Source organism: Ictidomys tridecemlineatus, chromosome 4 (assembly GCF_052094955.1).
Source record: "Ictidomys tridecemlineatus isolate mIctTri1 chromosome 4, mIctTri1.hap1, whole genome shotgun sequence".
Lineage (NCBI taxonomy): Eukaryota > Metazoa > Chordata > Mammalia > Rodentia > Sciuridae > Ictidomys > Ictidomys tridecemlineatus.
Window position 1 is genome coordinate 14,578,728 of NC_135480.1, and position 26,631 is coordinate 14,605,358.

The window sequence follows — 26,631 nt, forward strand, 5'->3', positions numbered from 1 at the left end:
AGTTGATGCTACAGAGTGAAAACAGGGTTCTGGCCTGTTTCTTGAAATCTAGTGTCTGAAGACGATTATTTAAAATTAGGGCACCATCCTTTGCTTTTGACAAATAGAAGACAATGTGTGTTAATTGGTTGACCTGCCACCCATATCCAGTCAACCTGCATTCATACTGTCTTACATTTGGCTGTATCCAAAAGGAACCTTATTTTCAGAGACAAACAACAACTGTGACAAGAGTTCCCTAAGCTTTGAAATGACAAGGTTTTTGTAGTTGCAAAGTTTCACCCAAATAAAAACAGGAGCTGCTGTTATATGTAAATTTCTTTATGTCCAGCTTAAAGATGGCTGAGACCAGAGAAGCAGATGAGGTTTTCTTTGTGATGACTTCCCACCAGAGATCATTCACCCTACTTTAACCAGACAAAACACAAGTCAGTGGGAGCTGGTTAGATCAGGATTTCTTTTTATTCCTTGTTGGTTTAAAATGGCTAATCAGAATAAAAAATAAAAGGTCCTCTGTGTAGAGGTTGGGGTCTTCCCTATTTAGAGGTCAGAACCCAGGTATCCCCTCTACCCAGCACCATACTTAGATGGGCTGAGGGGTAACCCCTAAGGGATACTCGGAGGGGCCTAGGCCTGTCACTCCTTTGCTCTATCCCATTTTTGGCATGTGATGAAAAATATTGCTTTTTTTCTTTCCTGGCCTTCTTTGATTTTTAAATCACGTCAACCATGTAAGCTAGGGGGAAGTTATGAGGGGCTCACTGAAGAAGCCACTCTAAATCCCTCTCCCCCAAGAAGGGGGATTATCCGGTATTATTTTTTGAGCTAGGTCAAGTTCTCTTCCTGATCCTCCTCCTCCACCTCCACCACCATCACCACCACCACCACCACCAGTGTCATGGAGCTCTGACCCCTCCTGGGGAAATTAAATGCCAATGAACATTGAAAGCTAGCTCTCTCCAAGTCTGTTCTGACCAAGATCCCAGACTCACCTCTCCCCAGGTTTCTTTCCTAATCAACACCAACAGGGGGTGCTATTTCCTTAGTTGGTAACTGGGACAAGAGGGAACCATGGGAAAAAAGGAAGACCTGGATGTCTCTTTTCCTGCTGGTCTGAGGAAAGGGGAAAGGTAGAATCTCCCCTCCTTTGTGTATCCCTCCCTCATTTTCCCATCCCAGGATAGATATATAATTTCTTTGATATTTATATATATATATATATATATATATGTACACACACACCTGGTAACGCAGAAGAGGAAAAAAATAGAATCCGTAACAATAATAAAAAAAATTATTTCTGGTTTTAAAAATGATCTGGTTCCCTCCAGGGCGAGCAATTGCACAAATGTCCACTGAGTCTGGTCCAGGGATTAAGGAAGGGAAGGTCTTAGAAGGTAAAAGGGGATTGCTACCCCAGTCTCAGGGCCCCAACTCTCCAACTCCCCAGCCCCACTGCATTTTATAAAACGCACCTCATCTCCTTGGAATCAGTGGTTTAAAAAATGTCCATGCAGGGGAGGGGAGCCCCTTGAGGGAAGGAAGGTGGCCACCTGGGGCCCTTTGGTGTAGGCGCAGAGACGGGGGAGGAGAGTCGCTGAAGGCTCACACCGAAATCTCATAGGTGGTACCACCCACCCCTGACACCTTCTTGACTCCTCCCCTTGTGGGGCTACTGAGAGGTGGCTGGCCTGGGCCAGAAGAGGATGAGCCTATGTTCTTGGGCTGCCCATTGGATTTGCTGTAGGCGGTCTTGAGCTGTACTTCATCTCTGGGAAGGAAAGAAAAAGCAGTTGTCAGGAAGTGGGGCATAAAATACAGGTAAGGTACAGTTTAAAATTTGGTTAAGAGGAAAACAAATGCACTTTTCTCTATGTATTTTTGTTATTCAAATAATCTCTCATTTTATTGCCATGCTTAAAATAGGCTGATTCCCTATATCCCTATTCACTCTAATAGCAGCTATCTTATATACTGATCCTCAGAATATTTTTATAAAACAGCATTAGTATTAATCTTCAGTTTCTTAGGGAGGAAATATCCAAAGGAAGCTGGAATGAATGAAAATGAGGAGCTATCAGGGATGCCCTTGGGTACACACATTAGAATGCACTGGCAAAGCCCTGATACCTTATGCATGGTGCTATGCTAATTTTAAGTTGGCTGAGGTTCAGGGTGGTACAAGTACTTACTTGGGTGTCAGTAATGGCTGCAAGGCCACTTCCTCTGTCTCAGAGACACCGGGTGGGGCTTTTTGGCTGCTGTAAGACATGGATCGGCCCAGGTATGGGGCAGTTGGGCCTGGTTCAGGGGATCCTAACCCCCGGCCCCTTAGCCCATCTGGTTTGCCAAAACGGGGGACTGCTGGGCGTGCCAGTGGAGTCTTGCCTAAGGGTGATCTCTTTGAATCATCTGAGGATGAACTAGTACGAGGAGCATGGCCTGAGCCTGGTGTTGACTGAATGCCTGAGTCCCCCAAGCCTGGTTCTTCCTCACGGCCTGGTAGTGGGGGTGACTGGCGCAGCAGCTTCTCTCGTTCCTGGAGGGAGGCCACAATATGGCGTGACAGATTGTCGTAACGGACTGGTGAGGGCTCTCGGTGTGTTGGGCCGGTTGGCACCAAACGTGGGTGCCTCTCAGCTTCCCGTTGCTGGGCCAGCCGGGCTGACAGGAAAGGAGAGGTGTAGCCTAAAGGCGGGTCTGGCTCAGGCCCTGCCTGCACTGACTCGAAATCAGGACTGTCTGAAGGAGTGAGTAGGCTGTCATAAGATAGGCTTCCATTGCGTGTCTGGTTGGCCAGGCTCTTGTAGGAGGTGGAGGTGGTGCCTTCTGAACGAATGGACTGCAACTGTCCCAGCTCAAAACCTGTGCCCTGGGCTGACTTGAGGCTGGAGGAGCGCGAACCACTGGATAGGGGATCGAAGTGAAAGCTTTTGCCAAAGGTGGGAGAACGGAAACTCTCTGGTTCCAAGCTGGGCTCTGAACGATAGCTGGGATGGCGACTGCTTTCTGCAATTGAGTTTGGCTCCTTTAAGCTGTCCCCACGACTTAACTAAGGAAGAAAGTAAAACAAACTTAGTGCTCCTCTGTGACTAATACTAGATCCCAGAGCCAAAAGAGTCAAGAATGGAATTATATGCCAGTAGTATGCTTAGAACTTCTACATGCATTATTTGGTTTAACTCCTTAACTCAGATATATAAACTGGAATAAATAATCTCTCATTTTAAGATGCAGAAAATGAGGCTTGGAGAAGGTATAAGTAAGTAACTTGCTTATGATGGCAGAATTAGGTTTTGGAATCAGATCCGACCACTATAATCGATGCTATATGATAACATGTAGCTCCTTCTTTGATAAAGGACACACTATCAAGGAAATTCAGTTCTACTAAGGCCAACAATTCATAAAATATCTTCCATTTCTTCTCTTCCCTTCTGCCTTTTCCTTCTCACCAGCTTGTTTTTTCCCCCAAAGAGTTGGTGTATATTACAACCCCACTTCTAGAGTACACAGTACCTTGGCGCTGGAGGAATGAGGCATGGCGGCTGATGTGCTGCTGCTACTGTAACCTGGCCGATACTTGTACATGGTAGGTGTTGGGGGGCTATCTTTGCCCAAGAGGCTGCTATCTGCAGGTAGAAAAGCCCAGGAAAAACACTTATAAGCTATTTTCTTAATATTCCTAGGGTTCCTTAAAATATGGAGGAAGGAGAAAATAAGAACAGACAGATATACCCAGCAAAAGAAAAACTCTAAGGAACGTAATTTTGCTGAAATCAAGAGTAAGTACTCGCTGGAGCCAGGCTCATGCTACTCAGGAGGCTGAAGCAGAAGGATTGCAAGTTCAAGGGTAGCCTCAGCAACTTACGCCCTAAGCAACTTAGCAAGACCTTGTCTCAAAATAAAAAATTTAGGGAGGCTGAGACAGGAGGATCTCGAGTTCAAAGGCAGCCTCAGCAATGATGAGGTGCTAAGCAACTCAGTGAGACCCTGTCTCTAAATAAAAAATACAAAATAGGGCTGGGGATGTGGCGCAGTGGTTGAGTGCCCCCGAGTTCAATCCCAGGTACTAAATAAATAAATAAATAAATAATTTAAAAATGGGTTGGGAGCATAGCACAGTGGTAAAGCACCCCTAGGTTCAACCCTAGTAACACACATACATACACACACACACACACACCTGTACAATCCTACTGAGGGAGGCTGAGGCAGGAAAATTTCAAAGTCAAGGCCAATCAAAGCTAGATCCTGTCTCAAAATTTTTAAAAAGGACTAGGAATATAGTTCAGTGTACAATACCCATTAGGTTCAACCCAGTACTGGGGGGGGGGGGGAACAGTCCAGAACTCAAAGTGGGTGAATATACCAAACAGGTCCTAGGAAACACACTGATCTGTCTAGAAGTTGACATTTCCCCCACAAAAATCCAGTTCACTGCCAACTTGCTAAATGGCATCCTTCCTCTTCCAGCTATTCAAAGAAAGCTGCACTATTACTATTTCCTGTTGGGTGTTCTTAGTCACAACACAAGTAGAATCTCCCAGCCTTTACTTGTTTTCTTTATGTCTTACAGAAGTAACCTCATACCAGTCTTCTAGTTCTAGGATCTCATAGATCAAGGAAGCACTTACCCTCATTAGTAGCTAGGCTGAGGTGTGTTCGCAGCCCTGTGTAACGGCTCAGGTCCGGCTTAGGAGGAGGTGGAGGTTCTGCATCTGCAGACTGACTCTCTGTTATCTCCAGGCTGCCCTTAGACTAGAAAATTATGGTAGGTAAAATCAGATTTGAAGAACTGGTCATTTGGTTAACTCAAAGTACTAAATTTGCATAAGAGGTACTGGAAAGTCAATTATATGTTTCTATGGGAATGGAAGACAAAGCACAAGAGTCAGTATGGGGACAGTTTTGGACAAAGTGTTCAACAAGAACTTAATTCTGTCATGTATTTGTTCATTTCAACCAACAATTGCTTGCTGAGCTTCTACCATCTGCAAGCTGTGAAATCCTATGAAGACAGGGAAATGAACAAGTTCAATTTCTATTGTCACAAAGTCCAATGAAGAAAAGATTTGTATCTAAGTGATTTTAACACAAATCAGTGATTCTAAAAGGAAGATGTAAACCAAAAGCAAGTTCCCGTCTCTTTGCCATGAGAGCGATATCCCCAAGTTACCTAGTTTTACTTCCCAAAACTCCTCACCTTAGTTCTCCTCAGCTCTCCCTGGATGCCATTGTCCATGATCTTCACAGTTATCTGCCCATCTGACACTTCCGGCCGAAGAAAAGGAGGTCTGATTACAATGGTCTTTTCTTTCTTTGGTCTCCCCAAATACCTAAGTGTAAAGAGAGAAGGCTTTCATTTACTCACTTAAAAATATCTACTGGGGCTGGGGTTGTGGCTCAGTGGTAGAGTGCTCACCTAGCACATTCGAGGTGCTGGGTTTAATCCTCAGCACCACATAAAAATAAATAAATGTATTATGTCCAACTTAAAAAAAAAATCTACTGATTGCCTATTGTGTGTGATGTATTTACAAGAAACATTCCTGGGGATGTAGATCAGTGAATAGACTACATGGCTCTAGGTTCAATTCCCCCCAGAAACTCCCCCCCCCAAAAAAAAAGTTCCTAGTAGGTCAAGAGAAAAGTTAGCCCTAAATCAATTTATTAAATTCCATAACACAGCAAGACTTAAAAGACTACGACTTTATGAGCAGGGACCCAGCTCGTGGTACTCTAGTCAAAATCTTATTCATCTTGAAGCCTCAAAGGAATTTACCTCAAGCATATCAACTGAACTCACAGAGTCCATGTAAGCATAGGTATGTCTGTCTCTTGCAGTGATGTCCCTTTTTAACACAGAAAACCCTTCTTAAAAGGCCATCTCCCACCAGTCTTTCCCCATACCAGATTAAGCCCAAAGGAGACAAAAGTCTGAGAGTTAACTTTAGTCAAAACAGTTAGAAATACCTGGGTGCTGGAGAACTGCAGAGTACACGGCTGACATTGTTACAACAGCCATTGGTGAAGGGGTTCACACCTCCCCGGAATTTACCCGTAACCTAGACAGAGGAAAAAAGGACCCAATCAGACAATTATGGAACCTTGATCCCAAAAGCCAAAACAAACTGACAGAAAATTATTAGGCACCCATTATCTGGGAGATACAAAAATGACTAAAACACAAATCTACCATCAAGAAGTTTATACTTTTGATGGTTCAAACATAGGTCTATGTCATGATAGCTGGCTATCAGTTTACGTATGTAAAATGGGGCAAGTAGCTTTCTGAATACTGAACAATAAAATAATTCACCGATGCTCAAGTACTTTAATAAAATGGCACAGTATCTGCACATAATCCCTGCATATCTCATATGTTCTAAATCATCTCTTGATTACTTTTCTAATACACTGTAAATATTGTGTCAAGTTATTGCATTATTTAGGGAATAATGTCAAAAAAAGTCTATATTTAGTGTGCAGACATTTTTTTCCCCAATTATATTCCATCTGGGGTTAGCTGAATTCACAGATACAGAACCCACAGATAGAGAACAGACTATCCAAGAGTAAGCACTTATAATTAGCTACTTTTATATGCCCAATTTTTTTTTTTTTTCCCATTAAGCAGCATTATACACTCCTCAAGGGCTGGCCCAACTCTTTTACTGTTTTTTATAAACTCAGAGCCTAAATTGTGTAGTACACAAATGTGAACTAAGAAATGACCTCTGTTCTCATGCTCATTAAGAAAACAGCCCTATCTCACCTCCTACCACTAATCTCTGAATTATAATAAAAAGTAATCATTAAGCCTCAACTTGTAGAAATATTATGCTACACTCTCATCAGAGGGCTTAAGACATGCCCTGCTCTTTAGGGATTTTCTGTCACTTTTCCCTATACCTGTTCATTGGTTGTGCGTCCCCTAGCCACCAGCACCACATGAAATCCTGTGAGTCCAGCGACTGGGATGAAGAATAAGCCAGCCACACACATCACTGCCATTCTGTTGCCAAACAGTCAAGGAAAACAGCAATGTGATCTTGCCTTCCTTAACCACCCTACTGTAGTTATTTTCCCTTTGACTGTCACTACCACAGGATTCTGCTTTTCTCATTCCTCCCTATGCCAGAGTTCCACAACCCAAAGTTCTTGAAGGATACGTGACAGCTGTGTGGACCCCTGAGAGTTCCTTTATGTGGTAAAGGACATAAAGGAGGCCAAAGCCAAACACCCCCATTATGTGTGCTGTCAGGGAAAGGAGGAAGAGGAAGAAATAACGGTAGTTCCGGCGACCAATACAGTTGTTCACCCAGGGGCAGTGATGATCAAATTCCTAGAGGCAAAAACAGACACTGAGAGGCATCCTTGGACCACAGGACTAGATCACTTCTGTCAGAAGAGGAACAAAAGGCAGAACTTGAGTTTTACTTTTAGTAATTTATGATCATGTTCACCATTTATTTGCAAAATTAAAAACAGGCTCAAGCAATTTCTCTTGCTCTATATTATCTGTAAGAGAGACCGTTTGGAGTTTGGTCAAAGGCAAAGGCCAAGCCAGGTGTCGCTGCTCAATCCCAACAATTTGGGAGGCTGAGGCAGGAGGATTTCAAGTTCAAGGCCAGCCTGGGAGCAGCAAGACCCTGTCTCAAATAACAGATAAAAAGGGCTAGGATGTGGTTCAGTGATAAAATGTCCCTGGACTCAATTTCCTAACACACACACACACAAAAAAAAAGCCAAAAGTTTATCCAATGTGACCAAGGAACTTCCCAAAAAGGATAAACATCAAAGCCTTGGCAAAACATTTAAGATTCATAAGAGACTTTGGAAAGAAAGTATGGCAGGTAAATTCTTACAGTAAATAATAAGGAATTGGAAACAAGAGATAAAAAGATAAGTGACAAGGGAGGACAGCTGAGAGGAAAAATCTAACAAAAATTGGAATGCAAGCCAGGCATAGTGGTGCATACCTATAATCCCAGCAATTTGGGAGACTAATGGAGTAGAATCACAAAGGTCAGACTGGGCAATTAAGTGAAACCCTGTCTCAAAGAATAAAAGCTGGGATGTAGCTCAGTGGTTCAATCCCTTGTCTCGCAAATACAAAATTTAATGCAATGACATGATTTTATGGAAGCAAAAAATAACACAAAGCCAGGACAAAGATGAGCCAAGGGATGGAAAGCTGGAGCTATGAATCTTATGTTGAAAAAAAATTATATTCAACTAGGATAAAGCTTCCCTCCTGAAATGACAAGAGTATTCCTATTCTGTTTCTCATGTACTTACTTCATTGCTAACACCTTTTAACAGAGCTAGACAGAGAGCCAAAGCAAAATTATACTTTATCTAAGGCCAAGAATCTATTCTGTGGTTAGGATGAAAACAACTTAGGCTAAGCACTAAGTCTTACTCCACCTAGACTCTTACCTCCACACAATTGTCACAGACACTGCAGTGGGAACATCGAGGAGGACGGTAGAAGCGGCAAGTGGCACACCATTTCATGCGCACCTGGATGCCCTTGATCTCCACTGTTTTGTAAAGGGGAGCTCGGAAATCATCTTCCTTGTCCTCATCCTCTTCAGCTATAGAGAGGAAAAAATCAGTTATAAAACAACTATGCCAAAACTATTGTAAGCACTAGGGTTTAAAATATGGCTTATACTTTTGAGGAATTCATAGTCTAATGCATGAGAGAGACTAGGAACTTAATAGAGTTTGATTAATAGTTCAATATCTACAAGTACACGACTGAATGACAGTGATCCAAGAAAGGTAACATTAATTTTTTTCCCACATACAAATCCCCTGCCCTAAATGTTTTCCCCTACTCTATTAATGGTGATTTTTTTTTCCTCCCAGTAGTGTTGTTCTAGCCCTGAGTTGCCACAGGCTTGCACGATAGTACCTCACTCAAAATGTTCATTTATTATTTTTATTTATAGATTTACTTTTGGTGGTGCTGGGGATTGAACCCAGGGCCTCACACACGCCAGATAAGTGCTCTACCACTGAGCTACACTACAGCTCCAAATCTTTACTTTAAATCAAGAGTTTTTCTTTTGAAGGGAAAAAATTCAAATGCTAGTTATTTTGACACACCTGATTCTTCCACACCATCATCTAACAGAAATTAACTCTTTCTTTTTGTAATAACTCTTTGGTTATTCTTGTAACTTATCATATAGTGTATTTATATAAATGTTGGAGATGTAGCTTAGTGGTAGAGTGCTTATTTAGCACACTTGAGGCCCTGCATTCCATTCCCAGCACAATAAACAAACAAATAAATAAATATCTTCTACCTTCCCTTCTAGACTGAGCTATTTAATTTGCTTTGTTTTGTTTTGCTTTTGTACTGGAAATGGAACCCATGGGCACTTTACCTCTGAGTCACATGCCAGCCCCATACCCCCACCATTTTTTTCCATTTTGGGACAGGGTCTCAATATGCTTAGGGCCTCACTATATTGCTGAGGCTGGCCTCAAACTTGTGATCTTCCTGCCTCAGCCTCCCAAACTGCTAAGATTACAGGCATACATCCCCACACCTAGCTTAGACTGAGCTATTTAAAAACAATGACATTTTTTTTCTTATTCTAGGAACTGAACTAGGGTGCTGCTCTACCACTCAGCTACATCTCAGCCCTTTTTATTTTACTTTAAGACAGGACCTCAACAAGTTGCTGGGGTTGGCTTCAACTTGTGATCCTCCTGCTTCAAGCCTTTCAAGGTGCTGGGATTACAAGCATGTGCCACTGTGCCTAGCTGAAAGCAATGACATTTTAAAAGAAATCATCCCAAATGATCATTGTCATGACTTCCATATAATAGATCACTAAATATTTGATGAATGAGCATTAAAGGCTCACTAAAATAGCCCTCCTTGCCTTTAGGGACACCAAGTTCCTTCCTCTCACAAGTCACAAATGATGAAATTAATCACACTGATGCAGGCTCTTGGAGCACAATGAATTCCAGAAAAACCTCATCTCACAGTTGCTATCCCAACCCCAAGTGTCTGGCTCTTACAAAATAACCTATCATTTAAGAGGAAAAATTAGATATCCTCAGTAATCTCTGTCAACTTCTCTTCCCTTCACCTCTTATTCCACTCATGATGGTTCTTACTCTCACCTATCCCAGGAACAGCCTCCTTCTCCTGTATGTATAACCTTCCAATATGCACTAGAAAACATCTCCTCTCTCTACAAATTCACTCTCTTTTTCTGGTCCAATCTCCTCATCCTACAAACATGTTAAAAAGTCTTCTGTATCCTAAAATTCTTTCTTCTCCTGTAAGATATTATTCCATTTCTGCCTTCTTTGCTTACTTCTTGAAAGTGGAATTTTAGTACTGACACTCCTTCCTCATTTCTCATTAACTGCCTTCCAAACCATTCTTCATGATACACACACTATTAGGACTAGCATTGTTAAGATCAATTATTTCTTAATTACCAAAACAATGAGAAGTTGTGTGTTTTCATACTTTTGATCTCTCAATTTCTGGTACTACCAATCACTGCTACTTCATGAACTTTCCTTAGCTCCCACTTTGTCCTCTTTATCATTCTTGTTCAATCTCTCTTCAATGGGTGCTCCTTTCCCTCTGCTCATTACATCATTGTCAGTGCTGATCAGGTCTAATCTTGGTTCTTTGTAATCTCACTCTATTTTCTCTAGACAATTTTCTTCTGTTGCTTCAAATACCACAAGGCTGAAGATTCCTAAATCAAGGTCTTTGTCTACTAAATTGCCTAACTCTACTTGGATGATCTATAACTATCTCAAATTCAATATGTCTGGAGTTGGGAGCATAACACAGAAGTAGACCACTTGCCTAGCATAGCAAGGCCCTGAGTTCCATCATCAGCATAGGGAAAAAACAAAACAGTATGCTGAGAGTGCTTTGTCTTCCCTTCAAACTTGTTCAACATTCCTATCTCATATTATAGTTTATAAAATTAACATCCAATTTATCCCATAAGTTAGGAACCTTGAAATTACTCTAAGATAATTCATTCATCCTTTCCAATTCAAGTACTAACTAGTTCCAACCCTGTTTGGCTTCCAAGATCAGGCACACTCAGAGTGGCATGGTAGTAGATTCTTTTACCCTTTCACTCTGCCCCAGTAACCTGTCATGAACAATTCTGGTGACTTTACATCTGAAAATTTTGTACATCTAGTCATGAATTCAAGTTCTCCTCTAGTTTATATTATTGTCACGCCCACCCAATGTATATCTGTACATTCGTATAAGAATTATTACTATTATTATTATTATTATTTAGTTGTATTTTGTTTATTTATTTATTTTATGTGGTGCAGGGGATCAAATGCAGTGTCTCATGCGTGCTAGGCAAGCGCTCTACCACTGAGCCACAACCCAAGCCCAAGAATTATTTTTGTAAAAGGAAATCAGATCCCATGATACCTCCAATTAAAGACTTCTAGCTAGGCACAGTGGCAGATTCTTGTAATACCAGCAGCTCAGGAGACTGAGGCAGGAGGATTGCAAGTTCAAAGCAAGCCTCAGCAATTTAGCAACACCCTAAGCAACTAAGCAAGATCCTGTCTAAATAAATTATTAAAAAAGGGCTGGGGTCAAAAAACCAAAGGATTTTTAATCTTGGTTCTTTTGTAATATCACTCTCTTTTCTCTAGACAATCTTTCTCCTGTTGCTTCAAATACCATATAGCTGAAGATTCTTAAATCAAAGTCTTTTGTCTACTAAACTGCCCACTTAATTAATTAATTCTACCTGGATGACTGATAACTACCTCAAATTCAATATGTCTGGAGCTGGGGAGTATAACATAGTAATAGACCACTTGCCTATTAGGCCCCGAGTTCCATCACCAGCACGGGGGAAAAAAAACAGTATGTCTGAGAGTGCTTTGTCAAAAAAACCAAGGTTTTTTCTAATATGTGGATGCTGATCCATAATGCGGATGAGGGGCAGAGCATGGGAGGAATGGAGGAACTTTAGATAGGGCAAAGGGGAGGAGAGGGGAAGGGAGGGGGCATGGAGGGAGGAGAGATGGTGGAATGGGATGGGACATCATTACTCTAAGTACATGTATGAAGACACGAATGGTATGACTCTACTTTGTGTACAACCAGAGACATGAAAAATGGTGCTCTATATGTGTAGAATGAATTGAAATGCATTCTGCTATCATGTATTACATAAGTAGAATGAATGAATGAATAAATGAATGAATGAATAAAAGGGCTGGGGATGAGGTTCAGTGGTTAAGTGCCCCTGAGTAGCAAAAAAAAAAAAAAAAAAAAGGTAGAAGACTTCTCACTGTCAAAGGAAGAAGGGAAGAATTCTTGTACCATCTATTTAATTGAACATAAATCATTTAATTGAGCATATCAAGTCGTTCCCAACTTAGTTCTGGGTTTATCACCTACTTCTTCTGGTGCCACTATCACTAAATGCTCCATTCCCACTGAGTTCTTCATTTGATGGCTACAGCTTCTGTATATGCCGCTTCTTTGATCTAAAAATGCCCCTCCTTCCATCTTCTACTTTTAGCAGCATTTCCCCCAATTTCTCTGGACAGATATCACTTTACCTTTTCTATGTTCTTATGGAACTTTGTTCATGCCTCCTTTATAGTTGCATCGAACTAAAATAATCTAACTTATCATGGGCATTACCTAGCAACATCACCTAACCCATATGCTCTAAATTTCTGCTGAGGCTGGGCACAGTGGTACACACCTATGATACCAACTACTCAGGAGGCTGAGGCAGGAGGATCTCGAGTTCAAGGCAAGCCTAGGCAACTTAACCCTGTCTCAAAAAAAAAAATTTTTTTTTTTAAAGGGCTAGGTATGTAGCACAGTGGCAAGAACATCCCTGAGTTCAATCCCCAGTAAGAGGGGTGGAGGGGGAATTCTGCTGAATGAATAACTAAAACTCAGAGATCTGATCCAAAGTAAATCAAATGGTTAGAAGTTATGACATTTATTCTTGACCTGCTTTTCATCAGACTATAAAAGTATTCCATATTCCTAGGACTCTAAAGGCTCAAGATCAACCATGTCTGCCCAAATAATTATGTTTTAAAAGCAACAAGGAGTTGCCAAGAGAGGAGAGCTCTTACCTCGAGGGAAAATCCCTGGGTCCATGAAAGTGGCCATGCTGAAGTTGGCCAGCACAAAGAGAAACATAATCGCATTGTAGATGGGCACTGCAGGTGACACAGACAGGCTTAGTCCTGGACACCTACACAAATAATAAAGAAGATGAGGGGCTGCCTCTAACATTTGAAAACAATTATTCGAAGCTCTGTGAAGATTCAGCCTCCATACCATACATAAATCTTACATGGTTTATCTTTACCATTTGAAATTATTGTCTCTTTCCTTCCCACCAAGTCCATTTCCCGAGGAACTGCTCATTTTAGATCAAGATATGAGACATAGAATTTGTCCTATCTTAACCCCCTGCAGTGAGGTCTAGTTCTTTAGATTCATTATTCCCCAGAGGTCTGTCCACATGTTTTGGAATGTGGACTTATCTCCTTTTTAACAAGACTTGAGAACTAGGGACTGACTATGTAACTGATACCAGCTACATTCCTTTCTCTGAAGGAGCCTGAGGCTTCTGGATCCCAGCCATGTCCCACTAACCTGCACACTGACCCAAAACATGAGATTCCACCTGCTTTCTGGCTTACCTCCATGCTTCCCAACTGGCTGTAAACCACTCTCAACTGCCTAATGTTTCTCCCTGGTGTCAGTTATTCCCAAGAGCTTTATTCAGTGCTAGTCCCCTACACTGGGAAATTTTAAAAAACACAAAGATGGTTATATCAAGATAGAACTAGACCCACCTTTGACATCTGAAAATGGAGCAAAGAAGTGGGGAAGGAAAAAATAGAGCATATCAGACCAAAGAAGCCCTAAATCCTATAGAAAAATAAACTAGCCAAACATCCAGTATTCCACAACATTCAAATCAAGAAACTGCAATAGATAACTGCTTTAGATAACACAAGAATGCTTCTATCCAAGGTTAAGCTCAGGTCTTTCAGGATAAGTCTAAGTAGAAGCACTTCAGGATTCCTCCTTTCTCTGCTCATTTCCTAAGAGTTCAAAGTTTCATAAAAACTTTTGATGTGAGCCTTGCTTTGTTAGGAGTTTCACACACTCTCTTCTCCTGTCTCAGCCAAGGGAGAACTTCCCTTTATAAGACAGTGGCTAAATGCCCTAATCTACTTTGTAGCTGAGAACTTAATCACCAGAATCAGGACAGAGTATGTCCTTGTCCCCTTTATCTGGACCAGGCAGAAGAAAAGAAGAGCTCACTGAAAGAAAGGAAGAAGGGTTATGAGAGTGAGAGTATATGAGTCTGAAGACCTAATCCACAGCAGTGCTGGATTCTGTCAAGAAAGGTGTTCTGTCCCCCATCATGACAAAAAGCAAAGCACTCCAGAGTGATTCAGGACAGTTATAAGACCAAAAATAAGAGACAAAACTGTCACAAAGCACCTCACAAATCTTTACTACCAGTATCTATTTTTTCCAATTCTACTCAGCCATTCATTTAAAAATTTTTAAAGAACAGACCCTCAGGGGCTGGGGATGTGGCTCAAGCGGTAGCGCGCTCGCCTGGCATGCGTGCGGCCCGGGTTCGATCCTCAGCACCACATACCAACAAAGATGTTGTGTCTGCCGAGAACTAAAAAAAAATAAATATTAAAAATTCTCTCCCTCTCTCTCCTCTCTCACTCTCTTTAAAAAAAAAAAAAAAAAAAAGAACAGACCCTCAGCCACAGCTCTATCATTAAATAAAGTCCCCTGTGAAGCCTCTTTCTCTGGTTCTAAAAGATGTTCCCTTGCCAAGGTGTGGGGTAGAATACAGGCAAGAAACAGTTCCTGCACAGCCCCACCCCAAAGCCTGACCTCCTGGTTTCCTTAGGAGGGAGGGAGAGAAACTGAAAACCAGTCATCCAGGTCAGAGCCCCTCCCTAGTACTTAGCAGTCGCTTCAATTTCCGCCTGGTGAAGAAGAGAAAGGGTGACTCACTTCACTCCTACAGCCTGGGAAGATAATTAGAAGGGAAAAATAAATTAAATCCTTAGAACATGGAGGTGCCCATGATTTAAATTCCTAGTATTGGCCACTATGGCCTCTTGAGCTTCTAAAAGAAATAAGCAAGTGTATCTTCCATCTAGAGTAAAAACTAAAGTAAATCATCCAGTCCCCTTGTAGCCCAGGTGTTGACCTTTTTGATCCCTCTTTTTCTTCAATTTCATTTCCAAATAAAGCAACTCACCCAATTTCTTGGGTATCTTGCCAACCTATCCCTGGACGATGAACTTTACTCCTACAACTTTCTTGATATCAACCATTTCTGTTTAAGTGTATAATCCAAAAGAGTTCCAATATCTGTTGACAAAATAAAGTCTGCCCCCACAGTAGCAGAATCTACAAGCAACACAAGTACCTCAACTTCATGAGCACTATTTGCTTCTAGATTCAGAGACCTTCTAACCTTATACTCTGCCTGAGGGAAGACCACCAAGGAGGGGCATGTGTGAGCAAAGCCTGTTCCTGCCACAGCCCATATTCTGCTTGGCTTGAGAAGAGGCTATCCATTGCTTTAGTACTTTGCCTGATTGCTGAATGATCACCCCAAATGGCCTGTCTGAATCCGATGCCTTTGATTAAAGACGAGGCTAAAGTTGAGGAAAGGAGTTGTTGGGGCTCGTTCTCAGACTATAGTAATAATCACAGAGCACCAGAAGCTAAGGGAGTGGCTATAGCCCAGAAGGCTGACTGACTCATTGATGTGATTCTCAGACCCAAACCATCCCAGGTAGAACAGGTTCTTCTGCCAACCATTCAACGTTCCTGTTTTCAAGGCCAAAAAAATTGGGAAGAAGGGGTGTTAATACATATCTAAAACCCTGTTTTCTAGCTCTCCCTAACACTTCCTATTATAAAAACCAGTGCAAATTCCTGGAAAGAAAAAATAGAGTCAAGAAGCTTTGGATTTTAATCCTGTCTCAACTGATGCTTCACTATATAGCCTTAGGTAATCCACAGGAAACTTTCAAACTTATTACTTAAGCTACATAACACAAAAATGAGGATGAAGGTAAATGTTTGAAAAATCCTTAAATTCTTCTAAAACAAACTGGATTAATACTTTGCATTCACTGGATAGAAGACTCAAGAAAACATTAATTATTACCATGGTCAATTATCATTCTAGCTCCACCTTCATTTTTAATTCCACTTCCCCAATCTGAGGTATCAGTGATTCAAAGCACTAAAAACAGACACTAAGCTCCTGAAGAACAGGCCTATGCATTCCACCCATGCCTAGCTTGTTACTTGAGTGTATGATTAGGGTTCCTTGTTGATGAGAAAAGGCTGTAATGAATGCCCCATTTCCTGTCCTTGGGATCCTAATCTAGAAACGCTTTCTTCAAGTTTCCACAGGAAGACAATTTCTCCTCTTGCAGGTGGTAAGTTTTTCTTAAAACATTTGCTTTGTGGTATTTCTATAACATAGACTCTTCAGCAACTGAGTGCTACATATGTAGGACCCGGGTACTTACTTCTAGGTGAGAAAAACAGGTGGGAAGGAAAGAAACAACCACTGCTCAATTAATGCCTTAAATCAGGAGGCTGCTCCCACTCAAATCAGATGCTAGCATCTTTTCCCTTCTTTAAAACAAAACAAAACAAAACAAAAAACAGGGAGAGCCATTGAGGTTGCCCAACTCCATGAGTAAAAGGGTTGGAAGAGGCCAGAGGCAGAAACTAAAAGGGAGCAGTACCATAGATGGTACCATCATGTACTTCTGGACGATTCTGATTTTTTTCCTACCCTTAGAGGATCACCTGAAACATTTCCTACCCTTAGGATTACCCTTAGAGGATCACCTGAAACATTACCAGGACCCCTTCCCTCCTCTTTAACTTTAGAAATGGACAAAATAAAGCACAGAATAGGGCACAATAGTACACACCTGTAATCCCAAGTTCAAGGCCAGCCTCAACAACATAACAAGGCCCTAAATAACTTAGCAAAACTCTGTCTCAAAATAAAAACTAAAAGGACTAGAGCTGTAGCTCAATAGTAAAGCATCCCTGGATCCAATCCCCAGTACCAAAAATAAATAAAAGAAACACTCACTTAACTTACAGATAGAGGAGACTTTAGAGACGAATTTGGTGATTTCAAATGGTGTTGCCAGGAGCCTTAAGGAGAGCTCAGGGGACCTCCGGAAGGAAAACAGCAAGTGGCTGAGCCTTTACACATGTCAGCCTACTATGAACCATAGGTTCCCTACTTTTGTTTTATAAACTGGGGTTCAATAGAAGGTTTCTTCTGAAACAGGGTCATACTGCTTAAATAAAATTGTCTAGGTTGACTTCCTTGTTATAGAGAGGAAGAACTGAGGTCTACAAAGGTTAACAGACTTTACCAAAAATCAGTCTCCTGATCCCCAAAAGATGCTTATCTCACTTACCTACCATTCCCCATGCCAGTCACAAAAACAGACTAAACTATGACAAGTGAGGATCTAAATACATTATCTTAAATGCAGAGGCTACAACCTAACTGGGAGGAGATGGGTTACTTTAGCAGACACTCTCATTTGAAAATAATGAAGATGAATCAAGATAGGACCCCAACCACCAAAGCTTAGGTTTTAGAACCAGACAAATTCAGTGAATAAAAGGGATCCAGCTGAGAGGAAAACCTCAACTGTTCTATTCAAAGTTCTCTAGGGCAAACTTCTCTATTTCTTTAATGACCAAACCCAACTGGTAATTTTTGCTCATAGCTTTCCTTACTTTACAAACATGGAGGGTAAATTGTTCCTAATTAGTTGACGCTTACATGCCTCCACTAATTATGTCTGCCAGCTGAAAGGGACTCTTCCTCCTATTCCCAGTCCTCGGTCCCAAAGTCATTTTCACCTGGGGCCCATACTGATGTAAGAATGGTCAATTGTAGCTTAGTGAAAAGAACAGGAGGTGGATGACAGAGTAGTTACAGATTTAAAGCCCCACCCAGGAACTGTATCAGAGACAGTCTTCCTCTTACCTCTCATAACACTATGAACTCTATTTTTGATTGTATATGGTTTTCAACAGGTAATTCTCTAAAGAATTGAACCTCAAAAGGGGTAGAACCCATGGAGGAAGTTCTTTAAAATAATGGGGTCTTGACAGATACATGCTTACAGAGGAAACACTATTATCTAAGAGAAAAGGATGAGACTTTCTAGGTGATAGAGTAATATAAAAGGTCGTTTACACATTCACAAGGCGGGTAGAGTAGACTTTAGGGAGAAAAGGGAGCCCAGAAATTGTTCTTGTGAAAACTAATGCCAGCAAGAACTTCAGTTATGACGGAAGGCTCTTCTAACTTTATATTAAAGGTAATAATTCCAAAGTGAGTCAATAATGTCCTTCAAAATTTTGTCTCCCAGGGCTTAGAGACCATGGGAGAAGAAGAGCCCCTACTTTATTGGCACCAAAGAATAAGAAGTAGGTTAAATAGCTTCAATTATCAGTTGAGGAAAAAGCCCATGTCAGGACATCTCTTTGTGGGCAAACTGGTATAACCAGCCAGGCACTTCAATGGCTCCAGATTAATAAATTAAGAACAAGGACTCAGCATGTTCTATCTCAAGAACAGACAGTTTAAAAGAGAAATCACTTACTCCTGAATATCCTAGCTTTTTCAAGGGCTTTGCCTCTTAAAGCAAAACATACTCTCCCAAATCAAGCAGGTCTAAGGGTGTCAAACTGATCTAGTACATACTCCTCCTGACTCAGCACCACAACTGCTACAAAGTATACTAAGATATGATAGAAATGTCCCTTGGTTAAAATTCTGATTCTACTCATTAGACATCAAACCAAAAATTAAAACAAGTTCTGACACTATAGACTCATCCCTCCTTATTGGTAGTTAATGCACATAGGACAGAATACTGAACATGATGAGTTTAAACAAGATAATGAAGAGAAGCTAGATAAAGAAAAGCATGCTTGCCAGGCATGATGGTACATCCCTTTAACCCCAACTCAGGAGGCTGAGGCAGGAGAATTACAAGTTTGAGGTCAGTCTAGGCAACTTAGCAAGACCCCATCTCAAAGTAAAAAGGTCTACGGATATAGCTCAGTGGTGAAGCAATCCACAATATCAAAAAACAGGCTGCCATACAACAGGGTGGCACACACCTGTAATACCAGGGACTCAAGAGACTGAGGATCACAAGTTTGAGGCCATCTCAGCAACTTAGTAAGATTCTGTCTCAAAAATAAAAAAGGTTTGGGGATGTAGCTCAGTGGTAAAACACCCCTGGGTTCAATTCCCAATAAAAAGAGAGAGAGAGAGAGAGAGAGAGAGAGAGAAAGAGGACAGGAGGAAAGCAAAGTGGAAAAAGAAAGCAAAAGAGGGAAAAAGGAAAGAAGAACAGGGTCTCTGGGTCTTCGAGGGATTTGGCAAGTATGATCAGGTTACAGAGCTGGGGGCCAAAAAAAAAAAAATCTTTCTCTACACTTCAAAGGAAGAGGTAAACCAGATATGTGGGGGTAGCCCCTCAGGAGGCTGAGGCAAAAAGATCCCAAGTTCGAGGCCAGTCTCAGCATTTCAGTAAGGCTCTAAGCATTTTAGCAAGACCCTGTCTCAAAATAAAAAAATAAAAGGACCGGGGATGTGGCTCAGTGGTTGAGCATCTCTGGGTTTGATCCTTGTTACAAAAAAAAAAAAAAAAAAAAGGGTAAAAACAAAGCTGATACTCATTTGTTAATGATTAGTTTCTTGTTTAAAAACTTGATAGGGGGCGCTGGGGATGTGGCTCAAGCGGTAGCGCGCTCGCCTAGCATGCGTGCGGCCCGGGTTCGATCCTCAGCAGCACCACATACCAACAAAGATGTTGTGTCCGCCAAGAACTAAGAAAAAATAAATAAATGTTAAAATTCTCTCTCTCTCTCTCTCTCTCTCTCTGTCCCCCTCTCTCTCTCACTCTCTCTTTAAAAAAAAAAAAAAAAAAAAAAAAAAAAAAAAAAAAAAAAAAACTTGATAGGAATACATTGGTAACACTTTGCTAACTCTTTTGACTAAGTGACCCACATTTTAAAGAATTCTTTTTGGTATCTGAAATTCCTTCCCTCCTATCAGATTTGCTTTCTGTGTAACTGTCTTCACCCCAACAATTCTGCTTCAGTGAGTTCAAACTGCTTTTATTCCCTATCACTTCAATTCATTCTTCTCAGCTACCTCACATTGCTCTGAATAGCACCTCATAATTAGGTTTGAACCTGAACCATGTCAAAGTGATCTCCCCAAAAGACCTAGCATGCTCTCATGGTTCGAAGAGCTGCAGCTAGAGTGCCAACTCAATGACTTAACAATTCAAGGTTCAGAAGGCTGGCGCAAATTTATAAACTGGAAAGAGCAAAGAAGCTCACTAGGGGATTGACAGCTATAATAATGAGGGTAAAAGAAGGGTAAACCACTCATTCTCCTCCTGTAAAAAGTAGAGGAATCAATTCTGAAGATGCTAAGTGGGAATGAGGCAGATCCTAGATCCTAAATGGGATTTTTTGTGTGTGTGTGTGGTGCTGGGTATTGAATCTAGGGCTTCCTATATATTAGGCACATGCTCTAACACTAAACTATATCCCCAGCCCCGTAAGTGGGAAATCTTTCAATTCCAACTGCTTTTCCCAACAGGACAAAAGATCAGAAAAAATTACTCTCATTCTCTTCAGTGGGAACTAATATAGAATGACTAGGGCTCTCTTCCTAAATAAAGCCTATCCTTTGAAATTAGGGATGTTAATTCAGTGAAAGAGTGCTTGCCTAGCACACGTGAGGCCCTGGTTTCAAACCCCAGTACTGCAAAAAATAAAAGAGGCTGCCCTTTCCCAGTGGTCTTCCCTTCTCCAGACTTAAGGCTTAAATAACTTTGTTAACAACAAGAAGCACTAAATGCCAAAACTATACCGTTGGTATATCTTATAAATCAATTCTGAAATTCTCCAGCACTCAGTTTCTGCAATCTCAAACCTAAGCTTGACATCCTTGAGAAAAACCATTATAATTTCAGAAGACTGTAGTCTGAGTCTTTCTCTCTCACAAACTCGATTGCTTAAGCTGCTTCAACAAGCATCTCTGGGGTTTCCTCCCACTTCCTTCCTAGTTTAGGATCAATTAATGATGGAGAAGGGTGGAAAACATGAAGACATTTATGATTCCAAAGGAAGGGAGAAAGGAGAAAGTAGAAAATTCAACAAATTTTAACAACTTTTCTTACATATCTCTAGGACTTGGATTTCCCTGTATCAGACACCAAGCACTCTCAGTCACTTAACTTTGCAAGTAACTAGCAAAGCTCAAAAAGACATACTCTGTCACCTCCCATAAATGCCTCCCATCCCCCCAATACCACCGCTGGGAGAAAACTCACGTAAAGGCAAAGAAGAGTGTGGTGGCTCCCACTAAGAAGATGGCAGCTGCTGAGACCGGGACATACTTGCTGGGTTTGAACCTCTTTCCAGACTCTGCGGGCATGTTGGAGCTCTGATGGGAGATCCGCCCTGCCGCATAGCCCAGGCCCACACAGCGGCAGAACAGACAAGAAAATGGGATGAGGGAAACAATAGAAAGAAAGGAAACCAGGGAAAACAGAAAATTTAAAATTATCACCCTTCCCCCTCCCAAATAAAACTGAAAGTCAAAAGATCTCAAATGAGGGAAAGCACATGGGAGGGGGAAAGGTGATTTCAAATGATGAATAACCACCTCCCCAGAACAAAGCAGAAGGGAAAATTAAAAAACAACTTGTACAGTTCTAAAATTGAAGACAAACAGAAGGCTGTACACATGCAAATGTTGCAGGTGGAGAACATGGACAGTCAGAGATCAAGATATAGCTCATAGATGGAGGCAGGTCTTCATAAGGAAAGAGGGGGAAAATATCAGGGCAGGGCAGAAAATGTTAGGCAAGGAAAAATTCTTCTGAGGAGATACAAAAGTACCTCCACGACTACCACACTTCCACAAAATATGAGCTGCACCTAAAAGGTGCGCCCAGGGTTTCTATTTTAATCCAAGACGGAAACTGGGCCCCTTCCAGCTTTAAAGAGAAGTTGTCTCTATTGCAGTCCTTGTCCCTTTTAGGCAGTCTTCTCAATGCCACCACTCCCACACCTTGACTGCACCAGAGCTTGTAATCTGGCAATGGTGGTTTAATTTTATTTATTTCTCTCTTGGTGGCCAAAGCTGGACAACAGCTGTTATAAGGTTGAGTTGTAAATCCTTTTCTTTGAAGTGGGAGGGAAAATAGAGAGCAAGCTTGTCAGTCTTCAATCTCTTCTTGTTATTCCCAAGCCCTTTAAGGGCTCCGTTTCCTACAGAATTCATGCAAAACTAAAGGGAAACTTAAAATCCTTGAAGTCATGTTTTTCCTAATAAGCAGAATGAAATGAAAAAATTAATTCCACTTGTTGATACTTTAAATGATTACTGTAGATAAAACCAAGTTCCAAAGATGTTCCCGTTTCCAGGTTAGTCAATGTCTCTGATCTTTCTTCTTCAATCTTGGGCTTTCCAGATGCAGAGTTCAACTTTGTTATGGTGCCTCACCTGTAGAAATACAAATACCTTTAATCAAAGAAATTCTTTCAGGGCCTTTCTTAAGAGCCTCAGGCTAAAACCCCACCAGATACTCTGTTAAAAAGTGCTTTTTAAACAGCATGCGGCTGGGGAGGCTGAGGCAGGAAGATCTCAAGTTCAAAGTCAGCCTCAGCAATTTAGCAAGGCCCTAAGCAACCCAGAGACCCAATCTCTAAATAAAATTTTAAAAAGGACCGGGAGATATGGCTCAGTGGTTAAGCACCCTTGGGTTCAATCTCAGGTATTAAAAAAAAAAAAAAAAAAGGCGGGGGGGGGGGGCCGCGGGCGTTGAGAGAAAGATTACTTTCTACTTCACTTAACATGTGGGAAAGGACTCTGAATTGGGAAGAAAATGAATTCAGAATCCTTCACTTATTCTATGTGCTGTTCAGATTGGAAGGAGAACATGGCTTTATCTGGTCTAAGGTTATCAAAGGACTAGCTTCGGTAAGGGGCCCATCTTACCTTACATAAATGGGCAGTAATAAATATCAAGAATATAAAAATCTAAAAACAAATAAGGGCACAACAGTGAAGGGCAGTAGTCCTAAAATAGATATTCCTCTTTAGACAAATAGAGTATTTATTACTACAATGAAAAATGTTACTTCAGAATTAGGATAACAAATCTCATTTCCTTTCTGTGTCTCTTTCTTACTCCTCTTTGCTTTTTTAGCATATACTAAATGCTCAATGACAGAGGCAAAAGCTGAATTTGTACTCTTCTGAAATCACCTTTTAATGAGGGACCTGAGCAAGAAATGTTCTTACATTAAAAGGTGAGATGTCCTCTCTGAGAAACTTGGTCTACCATGGGAGTTGGTCCCTTTTTTCCCAATTCAATAATTTATTCCTACATTGGCCTATTAGGAAGTAAACTCAGCCCCCCTACACCTGATATAATTAATAGATATAACTGGGTGGGGGAATGTTGTTCAGTGGAAGAGCATTTACCTAGTATGCTGGAGGACCTGCCACTCCAACACCTAAAGTAAAAAATAAAACTAAAAAAAGTAACAATTATTTTTGTTGATGTTAGTAGCAAAATAACATCAGCACCTTGTTTTTCATCTGGATTCATCTCAAAGTACTTTACTCAAATTATCTGGTGACACAGTCCCTTATCCCACTGTAAAATTGAAGGGTAGAGAATGCCTAAGGTCATTCCACTGAATCATCTGAGCAATCAGGTTCAGAACCCAAGAGTTCACATGCCCCTTTGCTGACACAAACTCCTTCTCCCTCTTTCTCATTCAATATTCCACATGCCCAATGGTAATAAATTGAAATCTACAAATCAAAAATTTTATTTAAGTTAGAATTCTGAAACAAAGCAGTCTCATTCCCCTCAGTCTACCATTTAATACCAAAGGAAAAGATGAAAAATATCAGAAGACTCAGATAGTAAAATACAAACATGACCTGGAATTTATCATTTCTTCTCTCACCTGTGGCACGGAAGGCAAAGGTGCCTTCCTTTAAGATTCATCATCTTTCTTTAAAGATAGGACTTCAGAGGTTCAAATAGCAATATTAAAATGGAATTAAGACCCAGAGATTACAAGAAATTATTATATTCCTAAAATAGATCCTCTTTAGTCCCTTATTTTATGATTACTTAATCCTCTGTTTCCTATAAAAAAAATAAAGTCCAAACTTGTGACTTAAGGCTTAAATAATTCTGTTAACAAGAAGCAAGTTCTTTTTTTTATTTTTGAGGTGCAGGGGATTGAACCCAGGGCCTTGTGCATGCAAGGTAAGCACTCTACCAACTGAGCTATATCCCCAGCCTAAGAAGCAAATTCTTCATTTGTAGACAGCAGTACTATTAAAGCAAATGTTTCCCTCAAAACCCCCAAAATTAGAGAAGATGGAAAATTACACTACTTTAATTTTATCTAGAGTAGGAGATCATTTAAACATCATAAATTATTTTTAAATTTTATTTATTTAGTCTTTAGAAATCGTGTATTATTGCAGATTATATTTTCCATAGGAAAAAAAAAAGTGGGCTAAGACTGCCAGAGTAATGCAGAGTCATAAAAGGCCATGAAATTTTGGAAGTAAATACTGGGATACAAAAGAGATTAGCATCTGAGTTGTTTAGGAGTTGTACATTAAAAGAGACAAGATAAAACCTAGGAATGTATTGGGTATAAAGGCACACCAAGTCTTAGCAGAAGGACATGCTGCAGTAGTAGAGATGAGATCAGAAGGGTATGGTTCAAGAGAGCCAACAATTTAGATCCACACCAGCACCAAAAAGTGTACAAGAATGTCTATCAGTCCGGCAAAGAGTAATGTATGAAAGGGAAATATGTATATAGGTAAAACAACATAGATATGTAGTTTGAAGGTTTTAATAAAGTTTAATATGAGTACTTCCTTAAAGAAGTCAATGGATATAAGCTGTACCACTGACAACACAAGTAATGTTTGTTAAAATAAATTAGGTAATAGTATAAGACAGTAAATACAAAGTATCAGATGCCATGGAATAATTCACATTAAGATATCAGAGAAAGATCCAACCAGAAGTTTAAAATGAGTGCGCTATCTTTATACATTGAGGTAGCAAAGCACATGGCAAAACAATTTTTATAAACATTAAACAGGTTGTGGTGACCCACATCTACATCTTTAATCTTTAAACTTGGGAGGCTGAAGCAGGAGAATCCCAAGTCCGAGGCCAGTCTCAGCAACTTAAGAGGCCCTCAGCAACTTTGCGGGACCCTATGTCTAAATAAGTAAATAAATAAATAAATAAAACATTAGGCAGGTTTTATAGAATAGGTGACAATGAGCATTCTAAAGAGATGTGATTCAGGACAGAGGGATGCTGGGATGAAAGAAGGGGGATATAAACATAAGGTTAACTTGGTCAAGAAGGCATTAACCAGGAAGTGAAAAATCCAAGGCAGAAAAATTGTCAACAGTATAAAATACATAATATATATTTGATATTACAACTGCTTTCAATAACTTTAAGTCACTTTCTTACTACTCATTTCGGGTTTTCATTTGGCCAAATGGACAAAACACTTTCCCTGCCCCACAAAGAGATTCCTATAGGTAAAATACTGGCAAACACATTCGAAGTACACTTGCAAAAAGTACTTAGTACTAGAAGCATAAAGCACCCCGTTAGTGGGGGTAGGGGGAGGAAGCAGACCGGTGGGAGAGAAGAGGTAACAGGATGAAGCTTGAGCCAAAATAAGTATCAGCAGAGTAAGGCGAAAAGACCCAAGCTGCAGTGTTTGTAAAAGGGGAACAGCACCGGGTCCCCACGGCCGGGCTGGAGCAAGGAGAATCACCGTACGGGGCAGAACTGACCACCACTGAGCCCGAAAAGACGGAATCCCACGGCGGCAGGGCCCACCGGTGCTGAGGGAGCGGGCTACCAGGGGACAGCCCGGGCCGGGGGCGCCGGGCCGGGGGCGGAAGGGGCGGCGGCTGGGTACCAGGCGCTGAGGACCAGGTCCGGAGCCTGGCGGCCCAGCTGTAACCCGTTCCGAGCCCCAGCAGGCACAGATTCCCGGCCTCTACTCGTCGTCCGTTTCGGGGCCCACGGGTCCTGCTGCGGACCGATGACCCGGCCGGGAGGAGGGCTGGGGCCTCAACCCCCTCCCCCTCCTAAGTCCCCCTTCCCTAGAGGTCACTCTCCCCTCCCACCTCACAGGCCCGGCACTTCCGGTTCCGCAGGGGCCGGTGTCCCCGGTACTCACCCCCGGCGCGGTGCCCGTCTCCGCCGCCGTCGTTGTCACCACCGCCTCTCGGCAGCGCCGTCCGGCCTCTGAGAGGCAGCGCGCGGCCCCCGCACGCTCCACGCCCGCCCCGCTCCCGCGCGCTCCCGCCTGGCGACGCTCGTCTTCCAGCCGGCGCGCGGCCGTTGCCCTCAGTGCCGGTTCTCAAGCCCTCCCGGCATTCCCATTGG

The 26,631-nt window shown here is 41.5% G+C and overlaps 1 protein-coding gene across 4 annotated transcripts; it reads right to left on the reverse strand.

Moving 5' to 3' along the window:
- Positions 1 to 438: 438 nt before the first annotated feature.
- On the reverse strand, positions 439 to 26,567 carry Zdhhc5 (zDHHC palmitoyltransferase 5). Of its 4 annotated transcripts, none has more exons than XM_013361312.4 (12): positions 26,423 to 26,566; positions 21,490 to 22,667; positions 13,144 to 13,265; positions 8,446 to 8,603; positions 7,176 to 7,348; positions 6,916 to 7,018; positions 5,977 to 6,068; positions 5,207 to 5,339; positions 4,638 to 4,761; positions 3,520 to 3,632; positions 2,193 to 3,052; positions 439 to 1,771 (listed from the first exon to the last, which is right to left on the reverse strand). In XM_013361312.4, the coding sequence occupies exons 2-12, from the start codon at positions 21,591 to 21,593 to the stop codon at positions 1,606 to 1,608; spliced, it is 2,148 nt and encodes a 715-aa protein (XP_013216766.1). In that variant the 5' UTR covers positions 21,594 to 22,667; positions 26,423 to 26,566; the 3' UTR covers positions 439 to 1,605. The 4 variants fall into 4 exon arrangements, with proteins under 4 accessions (XP_013216766.1, XP_077902120.1, XP_040140256.1 ...); XM_078045994.1 differs by lacking the exon at positions 26,423 to 26,566 and adding an exon at positions 26,031 to 26,297; XM_040284322.2 differs by lacking the exon at positions 13,144 to 13,265 and having other exon boundaries at positions 26,423 to 26,565.
- Positions 26,568 to 26,631: the final 64 nt, after the last annotated feature.

What these genes read in the sequence shown, in the direction of transcription:
- Zdhhc5 (XM_013361312.4), bottom strand. Translation starts at nt 21,593, where the DNA reads ATGCCCGCAGAGTCTGGAAAGAGGTTCAAACCCAGCAAGTATGTCCCG. An exon ending in CCCAGGGATTTTCCCTCGAG is followed by an intron (nt 8,604 to 13,143) that starts GTAAGAGCTCTC and finishes TCCTCTCTATAG; the next exon opens with CTGAAGAGGATGAGGACAAG. An exon ending in TGCAGTTCTCCAGCACCCAG is followed by an intron (nt 5,340 to 5,976) that starts GTATTTCTAACT and finishes CTTTACACTTAG; the next exon opens with GTATTTGGGGAGACCAAAGA.